General features: G+C 42.0%; 1 protein-coding gene across 1 annotated transcript; it reads left to right on the top strand.

Moving 5' to 3' along the window:
• Positions 1-210: 210 nt before the first annotated feature.
• Positions 211-11,595, top strand: ISYNA1 (inositol-3-phosphate synthase 1). The gene is made up of 10 exons (XM_015810057.1): positions 211-324; positions 2,133-2,294; positions 3,777-3,906; positions 4,124-4,317; positions 6,585-6,734; positions 7,704-7,919; positions 9,433-9,597; positions 9,747-9,860; positions 10,140-10,354; positions 11,283-11,595. The coding sequence occupies exons 1-10, from the start codon at positions 211-213 to the stop codon at positions 11,491-11,493; spliced, it is 1,671 nt and encodes a 556-aa protein (XP_015665543.1). The 3' UTR covers positions 11,494-11,595.
• The last annotated feature ends 5,697 nt before the right edge of the window (positions 11,596-17,292 follow it).

The following is a 17,292-nucleotide window of genomic DNA, read 5'->3' as shown; positions in this document are numbered from 1 at the left end:
TCATAAAAGAGCCAAGGTTGACTACCCCTGGTTTAGCCCTTTAGTCGTTCTAAGCAAAAGGACTCTGCAAGCTGCCTGCTCTAGAGAGACATTTTGCCTTTCCAGCTGAACAGAATAATAAGTCATACTCTGTGTCCAATTTTAACTCAAGGAGAGAGTTAAAACTCTGGCTAACTCAGTTGTTCCCATCCTTCCTGATCCAGCACAAATATGGCAACATCATTTCTAGTGGACAGCCCAAATGTGAAGTACACTCAGGAGTTCATTGAGGCTAAGTACACCTATGGCACAGTACAGGTCTGCCAGGAAAATGGTGTCACCAAGGTAAGAAGGGGGCACGGTGTCTTTTCTCTGTTGAAAAAAAAAAATCAAAGTAATTTGTGCTTCAGCTAGGAAAATACAAAGTCAAATTCAGTTGGAGCAGTCAAACTCAGCTTTGCCAGCCCTGGGTAGGGGATTATGAGAGAGATATATATATATGGAAGGCATTGGGGGAAAACTAATAGCTAAAGCATTAAATGATGAGGAAGAGGATGGTAGCAATAAATTCTCTTGAGTTGTTATATATCCAACCAGGACTATTGTTAAAAGGGAATACTGACAAGCTCTGCTGAACTTTACATTTTGCAGAAATGTGAAAGAATTTTTAGGGGGAAAATCACCAATGAGACATGCGGGGCTAATGATGGAGCAGGTAATTGTTGACCAGTGGTAATGTGGCTGGAAAAGTAGAAAGAAGATGGCAGGTAGGAATTGTGAACAAGAATTCACATTGCAACAGTTGATTGCCTGTCCGATGTGTCTGAATATAAATAGAGTAGTACAAAATTAAAAAGGGAAAAATCCCCCAGGAGCTTTTAAAGCTTTTAAATGGATCTTATACTGTATTAAGATCCAAAGGAAACAAAGATATCTCCTATTCTTCAACAGTGTGTGAAGAAGAAGGCAACTGATTTTTTTCAAGTGGGGCACCCCTTGTAGAGCCAATAAAATCTGCAACGAAACATTCGGGGATGGTTTGCCAGATGGGAGCGACGTGTTAGGAATATATATGGTCCAGCTTATGGGGAAGAAGCTAAAGGTAGGCTGGGATTATGAGTTTATAAGGATCCCAGGTTCCAAACTGCCCAATGAGAAGTCAAAGATGTAAAAAGGTCTTGAAAACTGGAAAGGTGAGGTAAGGGGAACAGAAAGAAAATGGCTACATATAAGGAAGTGTAAAGACCAGACATCTGGGTGAGAAATAAGAAAAAGAAGCTAGGTGATCCTACTACAAAGGGCAGAGATGAAAGAAGAGGCCTGAATGTCATCCTTGTCTGTTTTCTTTCTCTTACTGGCTTTAGGCCTCTTATATTGCTCACTGTTTATAAAGGGTAAGCTACGTCAGAAAGTTTCCAGATATTCCACTTGCTTGGGAAATAAACTGCTGGAATGCTTGTAAATTGGTTCCTTTGATAAAATGGGGAGAGTAGTCCCTATTTTGTCAAAGAAACCAACTTGCAAGCATTCCAGCTGGGGGGGAATTGAATTGTATACTGACCTTGAGGACAAGGGATTGTTTCTTGGAGCAAACACAGAATTTGGGAAGGGGTTTTGAAGGTAGATTAGGAACCCTAGAGTCCTTAGCAAAGCAGCAACAAAGGTAATCTGGAAACTTGTTCCACTCCTATTGGTTCCTCAGTTAACCTGACTGCAATAAAATTTGCAAGTATCATTTCTACATGGAAGCAGACAGCCAGCTGAATCAAGCGCCTTCTGCACAGTCTCAAGCATTGCTCAAGTGTAGAGGTTTTATTAGCAAGGAGAAGAAGAGAATTTGGATTAGTGAGAGGGAATCTGCTGCCAGGATTAAATATGAAGTAATCTTTGATCCATTGCAGTTTTGAGCTATTCTAATCGTTCACCTAAAGTAGTGTTTCTCAACTTGAGCAACCTTAAGTGCGTGGACTTCAGCTCTTAGAATTCCTCAGGTTACCAAGGTTAAGAAACACCCCTCCCTAAATAATGGCAAATGGTGTAGATGTGGAAATAAGAATGATTTTCTGTTTTGCAGTTAGCATATCTTGCTGAGTCCTTCCATCCTCACTAAGCTTCTGATCTCACAAGGTTTCTATGGTGGGGTGTTTCCACAGGTCAAGCCAACTTCTACTGATCTCACTTTCCGCACAGAGCTGCGGGTCCCCAAGCTGGGTGTGATGCTTGTTGGCTGGGGGGGAAACAATGGCACAACAGTGACTGCTGCTGTTTTGGCCAATAGGCTGGGTCTCTCTTGGATGACCAAGAGGGGTCAAAAGGTAAGTGAGCCATTCAGATTCTCGGTTATATGTGTTGTGCTTTCTGAGTGGCACTAAAATTGTGAGCAAGAAAACTGGTTTATAATCTGCTAAGTCTAATGAATATTTAGCTTTATCTTTCACCCAGATCAAACATAGACATCATGGAATATTGTACCAGGTTTCATAAATGTCACTTAATGGGTTTGGCAAAATATCCTAGCTTTTGGTGTGACTATGTTGCTCAGTTTTAGTGAGAGATTTTTAAAAAATTTTTTACAATTTTTATACCCCAAAAAATTGAGTTCAAGTACTTTGGGATCATCTTTTCTCCTACCTTTCCTGAATATCAGAGTGAATAAATATATGGATCTTCCTTTATTTAGATAAGTAACATTCCTCCTTTTCAGGAAAGGAGGCAGAATTTTGTACATCAGAATGTTATATACGGTACTTAACATTGTATATAAAGGAATATGTCTATGATTAGCAGAAAAGATGAGAAGCTAATAAGGTAACTTATAAGGTAAACATGTAGTCATATTACGTATTAATCATTCATTTATCTGGTATTCATAGGTTCTGAGTAAATCCTTGCCTGGACAGTGGAAGAACCTTAATTTTATGGGGGAGGGGGATATATAAATGATCATCTCTTAAATTTGTGCTAAACATGACTTGAGAAATGATAATTTAGGCAGGAGAAAATAATAAGGTATGACGCTGACATATAAAGTAAAATCTTAGTAGGCTTGTGGGACCAGGTATTTTGCCCATTAACATTTTTCCTAAATGTCTCCTAATTGTGTATAAGAGCCAGTTTGGTCTAAGAAGGCACCAGGCTAGGGACTGTGAGTTCTAGTCCCCCTTTAGTCACAAAGTCAGGTGGGTAACTGTGGAGAAATCATCCTCTCTCAGCCCTAGGAAGGAGGAAATGGCAATTCAATTCTGAAAAGCCTTGCCAAGAAGGGCTAGTCCAGGCAATAGTCAGGAGTCAATGCTGATTTGAAAGCACCCCCAAACTGTGTATAAACTGGTGGGCCTGATGATGTTGGACAAAACTGTCTGCTGTCCAATTGTGCTTCCCATCTGTCCTGGATGAGTCAGGCACGTTTTCTAGTATTTCAAGCAATTTTAGGCCATTCTTGTCATCTGCACTGAAATTCTTTGAAGTGCAGATGAAAGGACCACATCTCCTTTCTCTAATGTTAAGAACTTCCTAAACGTTCTTAAGAATAATGCTCATTCAGCAGAGGGGACAATTATCCAGAGAGTCCTCTTCCCTAGATGTGTTCAAATAGAGATCCTATCTAGGACGCTTTAATTTGGATTCTGGCTCTCAGGAGCAGGCTGGAGTCAGTAGCAGCCCCTTCCATCTCTAGCTTCTAAAATTTAATATAAAACGCAAGTGGTCCACGCTAGATAAGGTCACTAGGTGGTTCCATTGAACGTTTCACCCTCTTTGCCCATACTGATGCTGGGTCTCCCACTTCTACCCCTCAGCATGCCAACTACTATGGCTCTCTTTTACAAGCTTCCACAGTATGTCTCGGGACCGGTCCCTCTGGAGATGTCTATATTCCTTTCCATGATATGCTCCCCATGGTACATCCTAATGACATTGTTTTTGATGGTAAGTACTGGTTTGGGGGGAAAAATGTCAAGGCAAGGGGACCTGCTTGCCTTCTTTTTAAAGTTGCATACTTTAATGGGGAGAACAGTCAAAGAAAAAAAAATGGAAGGTGGTCATATTGAAGTATGGGCCTGACAACTAATGCCCAAAGCTACCCTGTGGTAAGATGGGCAGCCAATACAATTTGAAAATAAATAAATAAATTCCATCTTGCTAGGCTGGGACATCTCCTCCATGAATTTGGCTGATGCCATGCGCAGGGCTGAGGTCTTGGACTGGCCCCTTCAAGAGCAGCTGCGCCCCTACATGGTAGGCCTGAAGCCTCGGCCTTCCATCTACATCCCGGAGTTCATTGCTGCCAATCAAGGAGAAAGAGCTGACAATGTTCTGACTGGAAGCAGAATAGAGCAGGTGAGTAGAAGGTGCAAAGTTAGGCGTAAAATTACTCAGAGTCTGGTCCTTCAGCTCAATATTCATTCGTGAAGCAGTTAACGGAAGTCTTTTAAAAAGAACCCCTCTAACCTACGTCTTTTTTTTGAGGTGAGATCCTTTTTTTGTCTTCCACCTTGGTGCCACTGTTTAAATAGGTAAGGCCGGGCTTAAAAACTACCATTAGTCAAAAGTGGATTAAAGTTCAAACTGAATTAAATAGAGTTAGAATATTTCTGCAGTAAAAATACCATTTGGTATATTTTGAATAGCAATTTTGGGAAGTGTGCTTGGGGCATTTCCTTCAAGGCTTTGGGGGAGATATTTGTGGTTCAGTTTTTGCATTTCTGTTCAGCCTGCAGGTGCTTCCTATTGAGTCTCGATTCTTGGCAACGAGATGGACAGGTCCAAGCAGTTTTCTTGGGAGCATTTTTCCAGGATTGAAAGAGGCTAAAGTCACCCTCCTGGCTTCCATGTCTAAGGCAGGGCTAGAATTTGGATTTCCCTGCTCTGTCTAGCGCCGTAACCATTAGACCAGTGATGGTGAGCCTTTTCGGCTCAGTATGTCAAAAATACAAAAAATGCCTAGACGGAATCTGCTGGCGTGTCACACCTCCCCCTCCCAAACAACAGAAAAACTATCTCCCTCCCACCTTAGGCCACCCTGAGCAGCAGCACCTGGCAGTACCAAGGCTGGCCCTGGGCCTCAACTTCAGTTCTAGCATCACCTCTGCCATTTTAAAAGACCACCTTGCACCATTCCTCGAGGGGCACAAGGCTTGGGGAATGGTGCAGTTGCCCCCATGGCCTAGAGCTCCCCAGGATTGCCACTTACTCTCAAGCGGTGTTCTCTTTCTGTTGACAGGCCCCCGAGGCCTACCTGAGGCAGCTCCAGTTCACCTGAGGCCCTTGTTCTTGATGTGGCTTTGGAGAATACTTTTCCACAGCCTCTGAAAACTGTGTGAAAGCATGCTGCATTCTCGCATGAATGTTAAAGACTTAGAGACGCACAAAAGCACACTTCTTCTTGTGCAGCCTCTGAAAAACGTGTGACAATGGGTGTGCTTTTGTGAATAGTTATCAGGTGTTGGTGAATGCTGACATGTTATCCAAAAATGTCGTGGCATGTCATCTTTGACATACATGTCACAGGTTCGCAACCACTAGAAAAGTGACTTCTCAGCCTACTTAAGAGATTATTTTTGCGAGGTGAGGGGGTGCCTTTGAATCAATTTTTGACTCATGGCAAATGCCTGCATTAATTCCTGCCATTTTCTTGGATATTGCCTCCTTCCTAGGGCTGAGTGTGTGTGACTAGCTCAAGGTCACCCAGCTAGCTATTTGCCTAAGGCAGGACTAGAACTCAGAAATTCCCATCTTTTAGCCTTAGGCCTTAACTCCTACACTAAACTGGCTTTCCTAGTTATGCACGTTTTCAATGAGCCTGCAAAGCAGATTAAGAACTGAAGTTTTTTTTTCACCTTAAAGATACTTTTATCCAAAGCTTTTGGAGATAAAACTTGGCATATCTGCCACCCTTCACTGATATACAGGCCCAGATCTCCAGGAGTACAACATAGCTGGCTAATTTTTTCCCCATTAAACTAAGAAGCTACCTTGGGCCATCCAACCCAATATTCTTTCCAATAATTTGCAGATGATCTCTGGGGTCCCATCTCAGTAAGTGGCCTTTCCATTAGTTGCTGCTGGAAATTACTTGCTTGGAAATTGCTGGCATTGTTAAGCACTGAACAGAAATTAAAAAATTGAGGATGCGAATGTTACAGTAGTACTATATATGATCTCAATTGCCTAGATTAGTTAAATCCCAATTTATTTACTTTTATCCAGGGGTTTTCCCAAGTGGGCAGTGTACAACGTGTATTATCTTATGCAGTCTGGATGTTACCTTCTTATTTTAGGTGGCGGAAGAAAGTGGTTTATTAAAGGCTGCTGAGTCATCTGAAATGGCAATTTATCATGTTAGATCCTGCTTATTTGGACCCAAATTTATGGGTAGTTTATTATTTATTTATTTAATATGGCCACCCTTTCAGTGACTCTAGGTGGCATAATAATAGTTGTTTGTGATGCATCCAGGCTACATTTATAAAGATTGGCTTAAATGTCTTGATTAGTAATCTGGTATGACTTTATGGAATGAGTTGTGAGAAGCAGCAATGCAACTGCTCGTTTATCATTTGTAGTTAAGATTTGACATTTTGCTTACTTATTTTTTTCCTCCAAAGTTGGCTCAGGTTCGCCATGATATCCAGGACTTCAAGAAATCCAGTGGGGTAGAGAAGGTGATTGTCCTCTGGACAGCCAACACTGAGCGCTTCTGTGAAATCCATCCTGGAGTGAATGATACAGCTAGCAATTTATTCAAAGCAATTGAGGTGAGATATGGGTGTATTTGCTTCCTTGCTTCTTTCATCCAGTGCTGGCTCTTCTTGTTCCTTAAATGTATTTTCTTTTCCTTTAACTTGAACTTTAGGTTTTAGAGATGTTGCATTGAGATTAGACACCCTAAGCATTACAAATCTAAACCAGTTAAAAACTTATTATTCTTGTTTGTTGGCCCCCTCCTCTCCTACCCCCCCACACACATATGACATATGAGCCAGGCTTTTAATGAAAGTATATTTGTATGTTTTCTCAGCTACTTGGATATGCTAGGAAGGTTAATGATTTGAAAAACCAACTTATACTTGTGGTGTAAGTATGCCCCAAATATCAACTACTTTAATTTTTAGCTGTGGAACATAATTAAGATAAAGGTTTTTCAGAAAGAAAATGCAATAGCCTAAGTTTTAAACATTTGTAGCAAAGGTTGAATGAGAGAAATGTTCAGCTTTAATTAACTCCGATTACCTTGTGCAGCCTTGTCCAATCCAGTTTTCTTCCAGATGTGTAAGTATTAAAATTTCCAAAATCCTCAGACAACCTGAGAATTTGCAATTATATTATGACTTTCGCATTTCATCAAAAAGAATTGTATTATCCACTTTCCTTAGGTACATAGACACATTTGTGTGTTTTGGTTTAAGTGAGGTAAGTGAACCCAGCCCCTGTAGTTAATAATAGCTCATGGTTGACCTTATGAATGAACTCAGCCAGTTCTAGCTAGTATCTTGGCTAGAGTACAATGTGTGAACCAGCTTATTCTGTAATCCAGATTGTATCTCAGTCCTCCCTTCAATGCCCATTGCCCTGTTCTGTTGTTTTTTTCTAATTTATAGACATTGCCAACACCTGTAACGTTCAATAGTTTCATTGAGGATATGGGTCTCTCTGAGCTGAAGGGCAGAAGAGGAGGTCTATCTTTCAGTCTCCTGATCAATTGACCTCTTGATGCTTTTCCCCAGGCTGGCCGGGAGGTTTCTCCTTCTACACTCTTTGCTGTGGCGAGTATCCTGGAAGGTTGTACCTACATCAATGGCTCCCCCCAAAACACTTTTGTGCCAGGAGTTATTGAGCTTGCTATCGAGCACGGGGTCTTTATAGCCGGAGACGATTTCAAATCTGGTCAGACAAAGCTCAAGTCAGTTCTGGTGGACTTCCTCATCAACTCTGGCATTAAGGTGAGTGACAACAGTGGGACGGGGCACACCCTTGGACTTGCTGGTTATGCTGTAAGTTTGAGTAATGCGTGGCCTCCCACAGGTGGTGGAATTCCGGCTTCCAATAACCCCACCCCTCATAGCTTATGGTGAGGGATGCTGGCAACAGTAGTTTACAAACATGAGGAGGAGGCATAGATTTTTTCCACCTTTGCTGTAACTGTAGTACAGGTAATTCTCGGCTTACAATCACGACAGCTATGGGACAGGTGCTCTATGGCCTTTAAAACACCCCTCCAGCTATCATAAATGGTTGCATCCCCCCAATCATATGACTGCAGGTCAGGTGCTTAGCAACTGGTCACTTTTATGACTGGCCACGACATTCTGCAGTCATATGGTTGCAAACCATGTTTTTTTTATGGTTTCCAGCAAAAACTCCATTTGAATGAATGGATTTGCTTAATGACTGCCACGTTTGTTAAACGATTACTGCGTTTTCTTAAGAACTTGGTGAAAAATGATGGAAAAACATTCCCAGTCACGTGGGTGCTTCAGCTTGTGACTGTAACAACTTATAACTGGATTTAAGATCTCACTTGCAGTCATAAGTTGAAGACTACCTGTATGAGCTTTGCTGGAACCACTTTATACATTTTCATATTGCAAACCAAGCAAAAATTCACAGGCTCAGGGTAAAAAAATAAGAAACTCCATGAACATTACATAAATATGTTCTTCATAATGCTAAATGCCATTAATTGCTGCTCTTGTAATATTATGTAATTGTAGTTTGAACGGTGTGTGAACTTCAAGACCTCCAATTTGCTAATTTCAAATAGAACAAATCTCTTATGAATCTCTGATTGACCACAGTTTTTTTCCATGCTAGTATCTGCGGTGGCGCAGTGGTTAGAACGAAGAATTGCAGGCTAATTCTGCCATCTGCCAGCAGTTCGATTCCCACCGGCTCAAGGTTGGGTCAGCCTTCCATCCTTCCGATGTCGGTAAAATTGAGGACCCAGATTGTTGGGGGCAATAGGCTGACTTTATAAACCACTTAGAGAGGGTTGTGAAGCACTATGAAGCGGTATATGTCTAAGTGCTATTGCTATTGCTATCCTCCTGATGCATTGGATTATCATTCCCATCCTCCACAGTCATATTGCCCTTTGGCTGAATTTGGGGATGATAGGTGTGATAGCCAACACATCTGGAAGGGATTGTTTCAAGGCAGATGACCTCCCATCTGAGATTGAAACCTTTTCCTTTTAGTAAGTGAATTTCAGAAATAGTAGAAAAGCTGGAGAAAGATTAACAGAATTCTACAAATTACCATGGGAGATCTCTGGCCTCAGGTATCCCTTTCATTAAAATCTATATGCAAAGGTTGAGCTGAATTAGCATGAAAGTAAGCAGCCATTGCTTTGCAATATACGTATGATTGGAGTAGCATTATTTCATTTTTTCCAAAAGCTCATACTAAGGACTAGAAACCTTGCATTTTCAACAACCGCTCTTTCCTTCCTTACAGCCAGTCTCCATTGTTAGCTACAACCACTTGGGCAACAATGATGGAAGGAACCTGTCTGCACCAGCTCAGTTTCGCGCCAAGGAAATCTCCAAGAGCAATGTGGTGGATGACATGGTGAAGTCGAACCCCATCCTATATGGACCAGGGGAAAAACCGGATCACTGCGTGAGTGGGAGGCAGTGGTGTGATTTGGAGCACAATAGTGCTCTGTTTGTGGTGTGTGTGCGCACATCGGGGGTGTTCATCTCTTTTGGCTGCAAGGGATTATTTACTTGTTGCTTGCTCATAGACACCACTGCACACTCCCCGGACAGGTGGTGATCAAGTACCTGCCCTACCTTGGTGACAGCAAGCGGGCACTAGATGAATATACTTCGGAGATCGCTTTGGGGGGGACCAACACCATCGTCATTCACAATGTGTGCGAGGTGGGTACACAGCTGTAGGATTCCACGTGAGGCAGACATGTTCTGGAAGCCCTACATTGGAGAGGAGATTATGGATTTCTTTTTTTCCAGCATCCCTGTTCAAGAGATTGGGAGGGGGGAGCATATGGAAGGAGGTATTCCGTTTCTTGCTTAGCCCACAGGCAGGGAATAACTGCCAATTCTGAATTTGGGAACTTGGTTTATATTCCTGCACCAACTTGATGTATATTCCTACTGTTGGAATAACCTTCAAAGTTGCATTTCTGATTTGTTCTGCAGGATTCGTTACTGGCTGCTCCCATAATCTTAGACTTGGTCATTCTGGCTGAGCTCTGCCAACGGATCCAGGTGGGCATAGGAGACTCCGAGCCAGAGCGCCTTCACAGCGTCTTGTCCCTTTTGAGCTTCCTCTGCAAGGCTCCCCTTGTTCCTAAAGGCGCTCCAGTGGTCAACGCGCTCTTCCGTCAGCGGGCTGCTATTGAGAACCTATTCAGGTAACGACAACCCTCTTTGGATAACATCCCTTGAGCAGCCAGCTGTATATGGATTGTATCGCAGTGGAAATCTGTATTTGCTCTGCACAATACTCCACTTTATTTATCCAATTTAAGTACCTCCCATCTGACTCTCAGAGTGGCTTTGGGTGGTGTTCAGCTAAAAAACACAACTTGGGGTGTGTACATAGTTCCATCATTTTTAAGCTAGTTTTTGAGGCTTAATTAAACTCAAGAGTGTGGAAGATGCAAACGGACTCTGGTTACATAGGTTCAGTCCCAACTGCCCTTTGTTACCACAGGAGCATTTTCTTTTCTTTTTTATTCACATTTTTTAACCTCCCATCTCACTCAAAAGAGTTGTGAAGGTAACCATAGCAACCCCTGCATTTGTTTTTGACTGGGCCTGCTGAGAACTGTGTTCGAGTCACCATGGTAACCCTCTGCATTTCTTCCTTGCAGGTCTCTGGTTTTTCAGGCCCTCCACTATCCCCTAAATCCATTAACTTCAGCTTAAAATGTAGCACTCCATCCCCACATTGTTTCTACTAGACAGACAACAACCCTCCTGTTTTCCCCAAGGACCGGATACTTGGATAGCTCCCTCCACAGATTTGTGTTTAGCTGTCATGGTTACTAGTTACTGTAAGACCTATTTCTGTGAATTTATCCAACTCTTTCTGACAAGCTAGAAAGCACTGTTTTATGGCAGTGCTCCTTCAAGTTTGTGTTACTCCTCTGCCATAGATCTCCCAGCCAAGAGTTTTAATTCATGAATTTTATAAGCAGTAGAAAACCCTTTTTCTTCCTGCACGATAAAAACCTGTCTCCTTTTGACTGAAGATTTAAAATGTGGATGTGTTGGGGAGGAATGATTGCTTGCAAGCAAGGTACGCTAACCTGCTGGCTCTTTTCCTTCCTTCCACAGGGCCTGTGTGGGGCTCCCGCCACAAAACCACATGCAGCTGGAATACAGGACCCAGAGATCGTGGAGCTGTGCAAAGCAAGGCCATTCCCCTGTGCCCCCAGCTTGGCTAGCTACTCCTAAAAAGGCAGCCCCCCACGTGAATGGCTTTGTGGATCCCATTGAAAGCAATGGCCTCCCAGACTCCAGCGCCCACAGCCACTCACTTAAGTGACCTGCAAAATTAGAAACCCAGCATGCTCCACGGCTAGTCAACACTGCATGGTAACCAGACCAGATTTACAACTTGGACTATTTGCCTCCTTGACACACACACACACACACACACACACACACACACACACACACACACACACACACCATCCCATTTTGTTGTATTTGGTTACTTAGATTTTTATGTAGTAGTGGCAAAGCTGTATTTTGGAGACAGGCAACATACCTTCTTTTTCTGTGTCCTTACCTGTTGTGAATGAAATTTCATTTGAACGCTTGAATGTTTGAAATAAGATGTAACTATAGTCATATCTTTCATCTAGCTCAGAAATTTAGATTTATTTGGCTATCCTTTTTTAATGGAGACATTGGAATAAACACATTGAAAGATGAGATGCCTGGTTACTTTGTGATATCAGCCTCCAATCTTCCATTGTCGGCTACCTCAACCCCTACTGGCATACAGATCTCTGTGGTTTGTACAATCTATAGAAAACTCATGTAATATATCCTGTAAATGACAACTAGAAAAAAACCATCTGCTGAAAGTTTATGTGATTGCTAGGACTTGACAGCAACTTGCTGGACCCTTTTTTAAAAAAACAATCTGTTGATTGACCCAAACTGATCTTAGGAGGACTAAATACAGCTTTAGTATTAAGAAATGGTGTGCCTTTCATGATTAGAACAAGAAGGATTTCTTGAGTATCCATGGGAATATATTAATAATAATGTTGGAAGGGACCTTGGAGGTCATCTAGTCCAACCCCCTGCTCAGGCAGGAAACCCTATACCATTTCAGACAAATGGTTGTCCAGTCTCTTCTTAAAAACTTCCAGTGTTGGGGCATTCACAACTTCTGGAGGCAGGTCGTTCCACTGATTAATTGTTCTAACTGTCAGGAAATTTCTTCTGCGTTCTAGGTTGCTTCTCTCCTTGATTAGTTTGGCATGATCTTTGCTATAGTAGAAAGACTGTATTCAATTTATTCTTGCTCTGCCCTACCAGTGCCCCTATAATCCAACTGAAAATGAGTGCTAGGATTCAAACAAGAAAAATATGTGGTCTTCCTGTAGGAGGCTTGCTGCTGGCATCTGGCCACCAGATGTTGGCTTAGTTGAATCTTGGTTTTTATCATAGCAGTATAAGGGTTTGTCCCCTGAGGGAAGATAGCAGATTGTTCTGCTTGCTGAATGGGAAACAACAAACCACTTGTAGACATTTTTTCTTAAAAAAATCCAAATTACATTTATTGATGCAAGTTTTCTCATTGGAAACCTTAAAAATTCAATGACTTCCTCCAAAAATGGTATTTTATTTACACAGAATAACAATGAAAAAAAAAGCCCAAGCTGATGCTGTAATTCCTTTGGATCTGGATTGAGGCAGCAAATTTGCCTTCTTTCCCATTCTTTAAATTTGTGCAGAAGTTTGACCCCAAAACCAGAAAAAAAGGAGCAGAGTCAAACATTTCTCCCCAATATACTTTTTACAATTGCACAAAAGCTGTGAAACCCCAACACTTCAAAAGTGTTAAGAAGTTATGAATATGAATTTGATTCCTCATTTTTTTCCAGCCACAAATTAATTTGCTTCTGTTTCTGCGTCACTTGTAACTTTAGAACAATTACATTTTGGATGTAAAAATTTCCCCTAACTTTTTGCGTATCATTTTTCCTTACGTACATTTTTTGTAGTTGCTTTTCCTTGCAGTTTGGAGAAAAAGCTATATTACAAAATTCTTGAGATGCAGAAATAACCGCCCCCCCTAAATTTTTCTCTCCGCCTATAAATTTGAGATATGAATTTGATTAAGATACCAATTGTGGACATTTATCCCCCAGACACAGATCCAAGTTAAGTTGAGGAGGAAATTTTGTACCAAATGGGAATATATATACAATCCAAATCCCCAAATCTTTACATATAATTCAGTTGCTATTAAAAGATCACACACATCCCAGAGGTATGGAAGTGCTAGGTGTAAACATGGTTTTGGAAGTTACAGAATGACTAGGCAGAAATGAGAACACGATCAGAAAGAGCCCTCCCTGCCTTCTCGCTAAAATCCCTAGGGAGGAAAGAATAGGATAATAAGAGCCCGTTTTTATATAAATTGTTGAAAAAAATAAGATTCTGCCTTTTGCATTGCTATTATGGAATGTACCTGTTTCTCCTAAGGGTGGTGGCAACAGAAACAGCACTTACATGAGTTCTTAAGTTTCTGAAATGATGGTGGTGGGTGGGTGGGAGAGTGAGTCAGTATCCTATTCCAGTTACGCTAGAACGATGGGATGCGAGCTGCATCCAAGGAGAGCTGGGTAGAAAGGTTGCAATCAGCTAGAAATTGTTCCTACATATATAGGTTGTGTCTTTGTGCCTACCTCAATTCAGCTGCTGAAACAGTAGGCTTGTGGGAAGAGGGGATCTTCCTAAAATAGTAATGGCCTCAGAGAGGTAAACCCATTCTAAATCTGGCTCTCTCATACTTGGATCCCCGTGGCCAGAGCTGTTCTCATGTACATGAAGCAAGCAAGCTTAGTGCCTACTTTTTTTTATAGTGTATAGCACTAGCCTATGTAAGAGGAACAAGGGCTGGTGGGCTATAAAAAAAACAGATGATGAAGAATGGTATTTGAAAGAGCTGATGGAAAAATCCAGAACTAGCGTTCTCTTTTCAGAAAATCTAGCAGATCTAAAGCAGGGAATGCACAATCTGCAACTTCACTAAAAGCCCCTGTAAAAGCTGTCCCTTAATTTTAATTGTTAATGTGCTAATGGAGAGGGACATGGAAAGCCCCAATATATTGTCTTCAGTTCATTTGAATCAAAGGTAAATTAAGGTGAAATAGCTTTTGTTCTCACTTTTGTATGTGACCTCTTCCAGCATGTCTCTCAGATTTCAAGTCCAGCCCAAGATCTATGCTGATTATTTTAGTGGATAATAATACAGGCATCCATGCCTAATCACACCTAATCACAATACCAAAATATATAGGAACATCAAATACTGGGAGGCAGAATTTGTGTTGCAGGAGTGTTGTTCAAGCATGTTCTTCACTTTCTCCCTTTGAATGCCTATGAATTGCAATGATCACTCATATCTAACCAAGCAACCCAGAATGACTCAGTTCTTTTTTTTTTTTTTTTTGCTGATCCCAAAGCCGAGATCTAACATCCCAATATTTTCTGGAAAAGTTAGGCTCAGGCATCTCAGCTTGCAGAGATGATAGGGATGACAATAATAAAAATAGTGTATTGTTCAGTCTGGTTCTTGATGCCACGTTTTAAGAATGGAAACAAACTTGAGTGAGTTCAATAAAATAGGGGAAAGGACAGTTGGGCCAGGAACTGTAGGGTGCGATGGAGATGACTTTGGAGAAGACACTGAGTAGCCCACAGAACAACCACAGATGCTGAAGCATGCATTAAGCCCACGTAGGTGGGAAACTATTAGAAAAAGATTCAGACTGGTTCCTCCTGGTATAAGAAGGATTGAAGAGAAAACATGGGCAGACTTGCAAGATTCTGTTACTGTAGCCTATTCAATATAGTTTTAGTCTTCCTGTTTCTTGATCTTGTCTGCTCAGATAGGAATTTTAGTCCTAAGAGAAGAGACTGAAGGAGTTGAGTGTGTTAAGCCTTGAGGGAAAAAAAAACACGGGGGGGGGGGAAGAGAAAATATGATGGCACTCTTGAAGTACCACTGAAAGTCAAGACCTCTGTAGCTTGAATGAATTTTAAGACACAAGAAGCCAAACTCTGGATACATATTTGAGTAAACTTTCGGCTGGAAGAGTTCTCTGATAATCAAGGAGAAGGTGGGCTTCCCTTGCCTTGAGCTCAAAAGCTGTCCAGCTATGGTGGTTGCCTACACCAAACAAGCAAATCACCCATGCTTGGACTGTGATTTGTAACCGCTGGTGGCAGCCCTTTGCCAATAGTGGTTCTTAGAAAAAAGGTAAGTAGATTAGGCCTGCTTAGCACTTGGCTGTGAGGCCTTCAGGACATTCCAGAACTATAGACTAGACCAGGAAGTCAATCCTCCCAGATGGGAAAGGCCAATCACTTTCACACTGTTGCCACTTTCACAATATAAACCTCAAAGGATACCCCTGTTCAAGGGCCAAACCATCTCCCTCCATCCCAGAGGACACACAAAGGTTGTGTTCCTTTGGTAACAGGTATGAGAATAGGCCAAACGATTATATCTCTTCCAATGTACTCTATTCACTGGCACATAAATACAATAGGCTTCCTTGAGTTGATGCCCTTCACAGGTCTTAGCTTTCAGCTCCCAACATCCAAAGTTGCTGGCTATGGGTGGCAGGAATTGTAATAGGAGGTATCTGAAAGCTGACAGAATGGAAGACTGACTTTTGAAGAGACAGTCAAAGGTGTATTTTTATATTTTTACTTGTTAAGTGTTGGGAAGAGATGGAGGTGTAGCCTTTTTTTACAAGTCATTCACAGCGTTTCCCCTTTACCTTCTTAGCTGAAAGGGATGGAAGACAGAACAGGGGAAATCTCTAATGTGCACCTCTGTTGACTGCCATAAAGGTCCCTTACAGCCAAGTTTCTTTGCCATAGGTGTTTAAAACACCCAATATGAGAGAAAAATGAAAAAGGTTAAAAGCATGATGCAGGGAAAAAACAGTAACTGCTATCATAATTTATGTCTTTGCATAGCAACTAGTAGATCAGCTGGTGGCAGCATCTGGCTGACCTTGTCTAGCCTTGGAAGCTGTGCAGATTTTAGTCTGGTTAATACCAGAACGGGAGACCACTAGGCAATCCCAAGGCTGTAGGAAGCTGAAAATACATCCCATAAGAATGCAATGGTAAAATACTTCCATGCTATTGCCAAGAAAACAACATGGAAGTTTCTGTGAAGTCATCAGGAGCCAAGCTCAAATTCACCTGGAGTTCAATTATTAGGGTATCTTTCCCCCCCCCCCAATAGCATCTGGTATCACACAGTCTCTGCCAACTAATATGGGCAGAATCAAGAATACTTCCATGGAAGTCTGTGCAATTAGGAAACAACTTTGCTATTTTTTTCCCTAGCCCAGTGAACATAGGCAGGAAACCCAAAGCTGACTGCACACACGAGACAAGAGAGTCTGCCCACTCCCCCAAAACTTTTGCATTGCCAGCAAAGTCCACACATCTCCAAATTTACTTTTAAATTCAATCAGCTCGTGGCAGTCAACTTTCACCCACCACATCTTCCCCATTTGCCTCCCAAACTCACCAAAATGGGCCTTGTGTCTTCCTCTAGCCCTCCTGCTGAACTTCAAGACTCCGGAAGAGTCTTAACCATGTTTCCTGATGCACATGCCTTTTTTTCCCAACTGTACCACCAGTTTTAAGAACAGAGACCAAAATGAAGCTTTCCAAACAGCACAACTGTTCCTGCTACAATGCAGAATTTAAAAAGTCCAAAGATGCACGGTGGACGACAGTCCCAATGTCCAATGGATCATCATAAACCCCTCAGGGTATGGGATGCTGCAGTCCAGCAGGAGGGGGTGCAGCTCACTGCTTTTCATAACTGTCCACTTGTGCAGCATATCAAACCTTCGGCTGTCCCACTTGATTAGTGACAATTCTCACGTCACTACAGTTTATTGAGTACCAGTTAGAGGGCAGGCGGTGACCTGGGCGGGGATCAAAAGTCCAGACTGGGGGCAGGGGGGCTGAGACTAGCAATCAAGGGAAGCTGTTATTAAATACAGGGGGATTAAGACCCCTGGGGGGCATCAGTCTGGCTCCTCTGGGACTGGGCATCCGGGCCGGG

This window comes from Protobothrops mucrosquamatus, unplaced genomic scaffold (assembly GCF_001527695.2).
Source record: "Protobothrops mucrosquamatus isolate PMUCROS unplaced genomic scaffold, P.Mucros_1.0 scaffold6, whole genome shotgun sequence".
Taxonomy (NCBI): Eukaryota; Metazoa; Chordata; class Lepidosauria; order Squamata; family Viperidae; genus Protobothrops; species Protobothrops mucrosquamatus.
Note: the sequence above shows the minus strand (reverse complement) of the source record. Positions and strands in the feature narration are given on the sequence as shown.